The 10,000-nt window shown below is 55.0% G+C and overlaps 1 protein-coding gene across 1 annotated transcript in view; it reads right to left on the bottom strand.

Annotated features, from left to right (window-relative positions):
* Positions 1-10,000, bottom strand: part of LOC113821187 (proline-rich protein 36-like) — a 43,616-nt gene that overhangs the window by 22,436 nt on the left and 11,180 nt on the right. The window contains exons 2-7 of the mRNA XM_070123378.1: positions 6,878-7,061; positions 4,387-5,624; positions 3,308-3,656; positions 2,944-3,163; positions 1,841-2,684; positions 1,382-1,626 (exon numbers count right to left, since the gene is read on the bottom strand). Coding sequence (XP_069979479.1) covers positions 1,382-1,626; positions 1,841-2,684; positions 2,944-3,163; positions 3,308-3,656; positions 4,387-5,624; positions 6,878-7,061 — 3,080 coding nt within the window. The remainder of the gene's footprint in view (positions 1-1,381; positions 1,627-1,840; positions 2,685-2,943; positions 3,164-3,307; positions 3,657-4,386; positions 5,625-6,877; positions 7,062-10,000) is intronic.

The following is a 10,000-nucleotide window of genomic DNA, read 5'->3' as shown; positions in this document are numbered from 1 at the left end:
CATTACGGCGATCAAATATACACTTAAATCCCTAATACCATTACCGTTATCCCCGTCATTGTACCCGCGTCCCCGCTCGTATCATTCAGACAATAGCTTATAAACGCCTGTCAGTCAACGGAGCGAACTGGCTGGAAAGGCGTGAGCTGTCGAGGGCGTCCGCGCGGGTGGGTTCCTGATGGCGCGGGGGGGTAGGGGTGGGGGGGTTCTTGATGGCGCGGGTGGGTTCCTGATGGCGCGGGTGGGTTCCTGATGGCGCGGGGGGGTGGGTGGGGTTCCTGATGGCCGCGGGTGGGTCTCCTGATGGCGCGGGGGGGTAGGAGGTGGGGGGGTTCTTGATGGCGCGGGTGGGTTCCTGATGGCGCGGGTGGGTTCCTGATGGCGCGGGGGGGTGGGTGGGGTTCCTGGATGGCGCGGGTGGGTTCCTGATGGCGCGGGGGGGTAGGGGTGGGGGGGTTCTTGATGGCGCGGGTGGGTTCCTGATGGCGCGGGTGGGTTCCTGATGGCGCGGGGGGGGTGGGTGGGGGTTCCTGATGGCGCGGGTGGGTTCCTGATGGCGCGGGGGGGTAGGGTGTGGGGGGGTTCTTGATGGCGCGGGTGGGTTCCTGATGGCGCGGGTGGGTTCCTGATGGCGCGGGGGGGTGGGTGGGGTTCCTGATGGCGCGGGTGGGTTCCTGATGGCGCGGGGGGGTAGGGGTGGGGGGGTTCTTGATGGCGCGGGTGAGTTCCTGATGGCGCGGGTGGGTTCCTGATGGCGCGGGGGGGTGGGTGGGGTTCCTGATGGCGCCGGGTGGGTTCCTGAAGGCGCGGGGGGGTAGGGGTGGGGGGGGTTCTTGATGGCGCGGGTGGGTTCCTGATGCCGCGGGGGGGTAGGGGTGGGGGGGTTCTTGATGGCGCGGGTGAGTTCCTGATGGCGCGGGTGGGTTCCCTGATGGCATAGCGGGGGGGTGGGGTTGGGGTTCCTGATGGCGCGGGTGGGTTCCTGAAGGCGCGGGGGGGTAGGGGTGGGGGGGGGTTCTTGATGGCGCGGGTGGGTTCCTGATGGCGCGGGTGGGTTCCTCGATGGCGCGGGGTGGGTGGGTGGGGTTCCTGATGGCGCGGGGGGGTTCCTGATGGCGCGGGGGGGGTAGGGGTGGGGGGGTTCTTGATGGCGCGGGTGAGTTCCTGATGGCGCGGGTGGGTTCCTGATGGCGCGGGGGGGTGGGTGGGGTTCCTGATGGCGCGGGTGGGTTCCTGATGGCGCGGGTGGGATTCCTGATGGCGCGGGGGGGTTCCTGATGGCGCGGGTGGGTTCCTGACGGCGCGGGTGGGGGGTGGGGGGTCCTGATGGCGCGGGGGGGTGGGGTGGGGGGGTTCCAGATGGCGCGGGTGGGTTCCTGACGGCGCGGATGGGTTCCTGATGGCGCGTGTGGGTTCTTGATGGCGCGGGTTGGGTTCCTGATGGCGCGGGTGGGTTCCTGATGGCGCGGGGGGGGGTTCCTGATGGCACGGGGGGGGGGTTCCTGATGGCGCGGGGGGGTTCCTGATGGCGCGGGGGGAGGGGTTCCTGATGGCGCGGGTGGGTTCCTGACGGCGCGGGTGGGTTCCTGATGGCGCGGGGGGGTTCCTGATGGCGCGGGTGGGATCCTGATGGCGCGGGGGGTTCCTGGTGGCGCGTGTGGGTTCCTGATGGCGCGGGTGGGTTCCTGATGGCGCGGGGGGGGGGGGTTCCTGATGGCGCGGGTGGGTTCCTGATGGCGCGGGTGGGTTCCTGATGGCGCGGGTGGGTTCCTGATGGCGCGGGTGGGTTCCTGATGGCGCGGGTGGGTTCCTGATGGCGCGGATGGGTTCCTGATGGCGCGGGGGGGTTCCTGATGGCGCGGGTGGGTTCCTGATGGCGCGGGGGGGTTCCTGGTGGCGCGTGTGGGTTCCTGATGGCGCGGGGGGGTTCCTGATGGCGCGTGTGGGTTTCTGATGGCGCGGGTGGGTTCCTGACGGCGCGGGGGGGGGGGGTCCTGATGGCGCGGGGGGGTTCCTGATGGCGCGGGTGGGTTCCTGGTGGCGCGTGTGGGTTCCTGATGGCGCGGGGGGGTTCCTGATGGCGCGTGTGGGTTCCTGATGGCGTGGGTGGGTTCCTGATGGCGTGGGTGGGTTCCTGACGGCGCGGGGGGGGGGGGTCCTGATGGCGCGGGTGGGGGTTCCTGATGGCGCGGGTGGGTTTCTGATGACGCGGGGGGGTTCCTGATGGCGCGGGTGGGTTCCTGAAGGCGCGGGTGGGTTCCTGATGGCGCGGGGGGGTTCCTGATGGCGCGGGGGGGGGGGTTCCTGATGGCGCGGGGGGGTTCCTGAAGGCGCGGGGGGGTTCCTGATGGCGCGGGTGGGTTCCTGATGGCACGGGTGGATTCCTGATGGCGCGTGTGGGTTCCTGATGGCGCGAGTGGGTTCCTGATGGCGCGAGTGGGTTCCTGATGGGGCGGGCGGGTTCCCGATGGCGCGAGTGGGTTCCTGATGGGGCGGGTGGGTTCCTGATGGCGCGGGTGGGTTCCTGATGGCGCGAGTGGGTTCCTGATGGCGCGGGTGGGTTCCTGATGGGGCGGGTGGGTTCCTGATGGTGCGGGTGGGTTCCTGATGGGGCGGGCGGGTTTCTGAAGGCGCGGGTGGGTTCCTGATGGGGCGGGTGGGTTCCTGATGGTGGGGGTGGGTGCCTGAGGGGGGGGATGGGTTCCTGATGGCGCGGGGGGGTTCCTGATGGCGCGGGTGGGTTCCTGATGGCGCGGGTGGGTTCCTGATGGCGCGGGTGGGTTCCTGATGGCGCGGGTGGGTTCCTGATGGCGCGGGTGGGTTCCTGATGGCGCGGGTGGGTTCCTGATGGCGCGGGTGGGTTCCTGATGGCGCGGGTGGGTTCCTGATGGCGCGGGTGGGTTCCTGATGGCGCGGGGGGTTCCTGGTGGCGCGGGTGGGTGCCTGATGGCGCGGGTGGGTGCCTGATGGCGCGGGTGGGTTCCTGATGGCGCGGGTGGGTTCCTGACGGCATGGATTGGTTCCTGGTGGCGCGGGTGGGTTCCTGATGGCACGGGTGGGTTCCTGATGGCACGGGTGGGTTCCTGATGGCGCGGGGGGGTTCCTGGTGGCGCGGGTGGGTTCCTGATGGGGCGGGTGGGTTCCTGATGGGGCGGGTGGGTTCCTGATGAGACGGGGGGGGGGGGGGGTTCCTGATGGGGCGGGTGGGTTCCTGATGAGACAGGGGGGGGTGGGGTCCTGATGGCGCGGGTGGGGTCCTGATGGCGCGGGTGGGTTCCTGATGGCGCGGGTGGGTTCCTGGTGGCGCGGGTGGGTTCCTGGTGGCGCGGGTGGGTTCCTGATGGCGCGGTGGGTTCCTGATGGCGTGGGTGGGTTCCTGATGGTGCGGATGGGTTCCAGATGGCGCGGATGGGTTCCTGATGGCGCGGGTGGGTTCCTGATGGCGCGGATGTGTTCCTGATGGCGCGGATGGGTTCCTGATGGCGCGGATGGGTTCCAGATGGCGCGGATGGGTTCCTGATGGCGCGGATGGGTTCCTGATGGCGCGGATGGGTTCCAGATGGCGCGGATGGGTTCCAGATGGCGCGGATGGATTCCTGATGGCGCGGGTGGGTTCCTGATGGCGCGGATGGGTTCCAGATGGCGCGGATGGGTTCCTGATGGCGCGGGGGGGTTCCTGATGGCGCGGATGTGTTCCTGATGGCGCGGATGGGTTCCTGATGGCGCGGATGGGTTCCTGATGGCGCGGATGGGTTCCAGATGGCGCGGATGGGTTCCTGATGGCGCGGATGGGTTCCAGATGGCGCGGATGGGTTCCTGATGGCGCGGATGGGTTCCTGATGGCGCGGATGGGTTCCTGATGGCGCGGATGGGTTCCTGATGGCGCGGATGGGTTCCAGATGGCGCGGATGGGTTCCTGATGGCGCGAATGGGTTCCAGATGGCGCGGATGGGTTCCTGATGGCGCGGATGGGTTCCAGATGGCGCGGATGGGTTCCAGATGGCGCGGATGGGTTCCAGATGGCGCGGGTGGGTTCCTGATGGCGCGGGTGGGTTCCTGATGGCGCGGATGTGTTCCTGATGGCGCGGATGGGTTCCTGATGGCGCGGATGGGTTCCAGATGGCGCGGATGGGTTCCAGATGGCGCGGATGGGTTCCAGATGGCGCGGATGGGTTCCTGATGGCGCGGATGGGTTCCTGATGGCGCGGATGGGTTCCAGATGGCGCGGATGGGTTCCAGATGGCGCGGATGGGTTCCTGATGGCGCGGGTGGGTTCCAGATGGCGCGGATGGGTTCCTGATGGCGCGGATGGGTTCCTGATGGCGCGGATGGGTTCCAGATGGCGCGGATGGGTTCCTGATGGCGCGGATGGGTTCCAGATGGCGCGGATGGGTTCCTGATGGCGCGGATGTGTTCCTGATGGTGCGGATGGGTTCCTGATGGCGCGGATGGGTTCCAGATGGCGCGGATGGGTTCCTGATGGCGCGGATGGGTTCCAGATGGCGCGGATGGGTTCCAGATGGCGCGGATGGGTTCCTGATGGCGCGGGTGCGTTCCTGATGGCGGGGATGGGTTCCTGATGGCGCGGATGGGTTCCTGATGGCGCGGATGGGTTCCAGATGGCGGGGATGGGTTCCTGATGGCGCGGGTGGGTTCCTGATGGCGCGGATGGGTTCCTGATGGCGCGGATGGGTTCCAGATGGCGCGGATGGGTTCCAGATGGCGCGGATGGGTTCCTGATGGCGCGGATGGGTTCCAGATTGCGTGGGTGGGTTCCAGATTGCGCGGGTGGGTTCCTGATGGCGCGGGGGGGTTCCAGATGGCGCGGGGGGTTCCAGATGGGGCGGGTGGGTTCCTGATGGTGCGGGTGGGTTCCTGATGGCGCGGGGGGGTTCCTGATGGCGCGGGTGGGTTCCTGACGGCGTGGATGGGTTCCTGATGGCACGGGTGGGTTCCTGATGGCGCGGGTGGGTTCCTGATGGCACGGGTGGGTTCCTGATGGGGCGGGTGGGTTCCTGATGGCGCGGGGGGGTTCCTGATGGTGCGGGGGGGTTCCTGACGGCGTGGATGGGTTCCTGGTGGCGCGGGGGGGTTCCTGATGGGGCGGGTGGGTTCCTGATGGGGCGGGTGGGTTCCTGATGGCGCGGGTGGATTCCTGATGGCGTGGGTGGATTCCTGATGGCGCGGGTGGGTTCCTGATGGCATGGGTGGGTTCCTAATGGCGCGGGTCGGGTTCCTGATGGCGCGGGTGGGTTCCTGGTGGCGCGGGTCGGGTTCCTGATGGCGCGGGTCGGGTTTATGATGGCACGGGTGGGTTCCTGATGGCGCGGGTGGGTTCCTGATGGCGCGGGTTGGGTTCCTGATGGCGCGGGTGGGTTCCTGATGGCGCGGGTGGGTTCCTGATGGCGCGGGTGGGTTCCTGACGGGATGGGTTGGTTCCTGGTGGCGCGGGTGGGTTCCTGATGGCGCGGGGGGGGGGGGGTCCTGATGGCGCGGGTGGGGGTTCCTGATGGCGCGGGGGGTTCCTGAAGGCGCGGGTGGGGTTCCTGAAGGCGCGGGTGGGTTCCTGATGGCGCGGGGGTTCCTGAAGGCGCGGGTGGGTTCCTGATGGCACGGGTGGGTTCCTGATGGCGCGGGTGGGTTCCTGATGGCGCGGGTGGGTTCCTGATGGCGCGGGTGGGTTCCTGATGGCGCGGGGGGGTCCTGATGGCGCGGGTGGGTTCCTGATGGCGCGGGTGGGTTCCTGATGGCGCGGGTGGGTTCCTGATGGCGCGGGGGGGTCCTGATGGCGCGGGTGGGTTCCTGATGGCGCGGGTGGCGGGCGTGCTGGAACTACGACCTATTGGAGGGTGTTTGTCTGTCTGTTGCGTGGGCGCGTCTTGGTGTCGCTCTTATTCGAGTGTTTTGCATAACTATATGATAGCTGGAAAGCATATAGGCGCATTGGTACGTACATACGTACGCACACACGCACGCACACACGCACGCACACACGCACACACACAAACACACACACACACACACACACACACACACAAACACACACACACACACACACACACACACACACACACACACACACACACACACACACATACACAGACAGCCACACACACACACGCACAAATAGTCATACACACTCACTCACTCACACACTAACACACTAACACACTCACACACAAATATATATATATATATATATATATATATATATATATATATATACATATATATACATACATACATACATATATATATATATATATATATATATATATATATATATATATATATATATATATATATTTACATATATATATACAGACACACACAAAGAAAGAGTGAGTGATTGAGTTGAGTGAGAGAACGATATATTTATATATGTATATGTATACATATATACATATACATATTTATACATAGACACACACGCACACGCACGTACGCACGCACGTACACACACACACACACTCACACACACACACACACACACACACACACACACACACATACACACACACACACACACACACACACACACACACACACACACACACACACACATACACACACACACACACACATATATATACGTATGTATGTATATGTTTACATAGTGTTTGGTGTATGCACGTGTGTGTCTGTGTAAACGGAATAAGAGAGATATAGAGTTGAAATAGATGTCAATAAATACGGATTGATATAGATAGATACGGAAACATACGAAAAAAAAAAATAAATAAAAGTAAATAAAAAATAAATAAAAATAAATAAAAAATAAATAAAAAATAATAAATAAATAAATTAATTAAAAATAATAATAATAAAAAGAAAAAAAAAAGAAAAATAAATGAAAAATAAACCTATGCAGACATACGGAGGAACGTGGAGCAGCACAAGGCCTCGGGAAATGTGGAGCCGACAGAACCCGACAACCTTGCTTCACGTTCACTTCGGGACGGACGGCGTTCAGTCTGAAAATCTCTGATGGCGGGGACTCCTACTCGGGGGCGGCTGAGAAAGGAATCGGTGTCTTTTTTTGTGGGCGTGTGGGCGTGTGTCTGTGGGCGTGGGGAAGCTGATGTGAGGAATTATGTATTTGCATTTTTTTTTTTTTTTCGATTTTAAGATTTGTTTACTTATCTTTTTTTTTTCCTTCTTCTTCTTTTTTTTAAGGGGATCATGTATAAACTATTTGCGATTTTTTTTTTCTAGAGTTAAGGCATATAGATCATTTTGCGCAGTTATTTCATGTGTCTGGACTCGTACAGTAATAAAAGGTAAAGACTGTACCTACAAGTACTCAGAGAGCGCATACCTCCGCCAAGGCAGTAATGTCACTCAACCAATAAAGACATTCACACTTGAAAAATTACATCAAAAAGACTTTTTTTTCCTTTTTTTCCTCAGTAACCTAGCGACGTCCGTCATTCCCTATCTCGAAATCATTTCAAAAGTCCCTCACCATCAAAATGTATTGGCATATGAGTTGAACGAAGAAGACACCTCTGGCAAGAATTTCGTGATCTGTTCATAACTAACGGCATGTAAGTTGGGCCAAGACGCACCTCTGGGAAAAAATGTAAAAATCTTTTACTTTTTTTTTTTTGATAACTTGCTGACAAAAAAAAAAAAAAAAATAAAACTACCCAACGCTACCAAAAACATAACTTCTTTGGTAGAAGTACCATTACATATATATATATATATATATATATATATATATATATATATATATATATATAGAGAGAGAGAGAGAGAGAGAGAGAGAGAGAGAGAGAAAGAGAGAGAGAGAAAGAGAGAGAGAGAGAGAGAGAAAGAGAGAGAGAGAGAGAGAGGGGGGGGGGGGAGGGGAGAGGAGAGAGAGAGAGAGAGAGACAAAGATGGGAAAAGGGAAAGAGAGAGAGAGAGGTAGAGGGAGAGAGAGAGGTAGAGGGAGAGAGAGAGAGAAATTGAAAGTGAGAGAAAGAAATAGTGCAAGGAGAAAAAGGAAAAAAAAGAAAGGTTAGTGAGACTGATAAGGCTAGCCAGACGAATACGCAGACGAACGGAGAGACAAATGGACAGAAAGAAAAGGAGAAAGAGAGAGAGGGTGTCTATCATATATCATTAAAAAAAACGAAAAAAAAAAAAAATGCAGGGGGAGTCGTGTCCAAACCACATGTGAAGTAGCCTCGTCCCCGTGTCTAAAATTCACAGAAAAATAAACCGGGAAAAAAACAAAACCGGTTTCATTCCTTTTTTTTTTAATTGAACAAGTAAGCGAGAATTGGGCAGTTTTGATCTCTGAAATTCTCATGAAGACAAGAGCAGAAGAACGGAAGAGTTCACAAAAAAAAACAAAAAACAAAAACAAGAAAAAAAAAAAAAAACTGAAATAGACCTAAAGCGACCTGGGCAGGTTTCAAACATTCAGGCTTTGAACCTTTCCTGCGGAGGGTTCGAAGCTGCAACCCCGGAGTTCCGTTGAACAGCGCGATATCGGGTCTCTCGGTGCCGGACGGAGACCCAAGAGATAGGCAGGAAAAGTTTAAGGAGAGTTGCGGAGCTTGGGGTTTCCTTTCCAGCTTTCTTCGAAGTTATGGGTTTGCTTATTAAATCTCTCTTTCTAAGCTTTCTTCAAAGTTATGGGTTTGCTTATTAAATCTCTCTTTCTAAGCTTTCTTCAAAGTTATGGGTTTGCTTATTAAATCTCTCTTTCTAAGCTTTCTTCAAAGTTATGGGTTTGCTTATTAGATCTCTCTTTCTAAGCATCCTTCTAAGTTATGGGTTTGCTTATTAAATCTTCCTTTCTAAGTATTCTTCAAAGTTTTGGGTTCGTTTAATAATCTTTCTTTCTAAGCTTTCTTCAAAGTTATGGGTTTGCTTATTAAATAATTCTTTCTAAACATCCTTCTAAGTTATGGGTTTACTTATTAAATCTCTCTCTCTAAGCTTTCTTCTAAGTTATGGGTTTGTTTATTAAATCATTTTTTCTAAACATTCTTCAAAGTTATGGGTTTGTTTATTAAATAATTCTTTCTAAACATTCTTCTAAGCTATGGGTTTGCTTATTAAATCATTCTTTCTAAGCTTTCTTCTAAGGAAAGACAGGAAAAGTTTAAGGAGAGTTGCGGAGAGTTCCTTTCCAGCTTTCTTCTAAGTTATGGGTTTGCTTATTAAATCTCTCTTTCTAAACATTCTTCTAAGTTATGGGTTAGCTTATTAAATTTTTTCTAAGCTTTCTTCAAAGTTATGTTTTTTTCGCTTATTAAACCTCTTTCTAAGCTTTCTTCCAAGTTATGGGTTTACTTATTAAATCTCTCTTTCCAAGCTTTCTTCTAAGGAAAGACAGGAAAAGTTTAAGGAGAGTTGCCGAGCTTGGGTTTTCCTTTCCAGCTTTCTTCTAAGTTATGGGTTTGCTTATTAAATAATTCTTTCTAAGTATTCTTCTAAGGAAAGACAAGAAAAGTTTAAGGAGAGTTGCCGGGCGCGGAACTTGGGTTTTCCTATGCGGCTTTCTTCAAAGTTATGGGTTTGCTTATTAAATAATTCTTTCTAAGTTTTCTTCAAAGTTATGGGTTTGCTTATTAAATCTCTCTTTCTAAGCTTTATTCAAAGTTATGGGTTTGCTTATTAAATCTCTCTTTCTAAGCATTCTTCTAAGTTTTGGGTTCGCTTATTAAATCTTTCTTTGCTTAGAAAGTGCTTATTGATGATAGCTAAAATGACTGATCTCTATATATTTATTTGTGTCTGCATCTACATCTTTATCTAATATTTGTATACAAGTTTGTGTATGTAAACAATATCTATCAATCTATTTTTTTTCTCTCGGGGTGAAATCAGCGAGGTCAAGTCATGGCATATTAATGATTTTTTTTTTATTAATTGTATATCTATTACTATGTGTTATTTCTTGTGCGCGGACTCGTTCAGTAATGATAGTAATACATGATTTTTAATTTAGACATCTATTCACATGTACTGGACGATATAGACGCGTTCAAGTGTCGATCGC

This window comes from Penaeus vannamei, chromosome 7 (genome assembly GCF_042767895.1).
Source record: "Penaeus vannamei isolate JL-2024 chromosome 7, ASM4276789v1, whole genome shotgun sequence".
In the NCBI taxonomy this organism is placed as follows: domain Eukaryota; kingdom Metazoa; phylum Arthropoda; class Malacostraca; order Decapoda; family Penaeidae; genus Penaeus; species Penaeus vannamei.
Note: the sequence above shows the minus strand (reverse complement) of the source record. Positions and strands in the feature narration are given on the sequence as shown.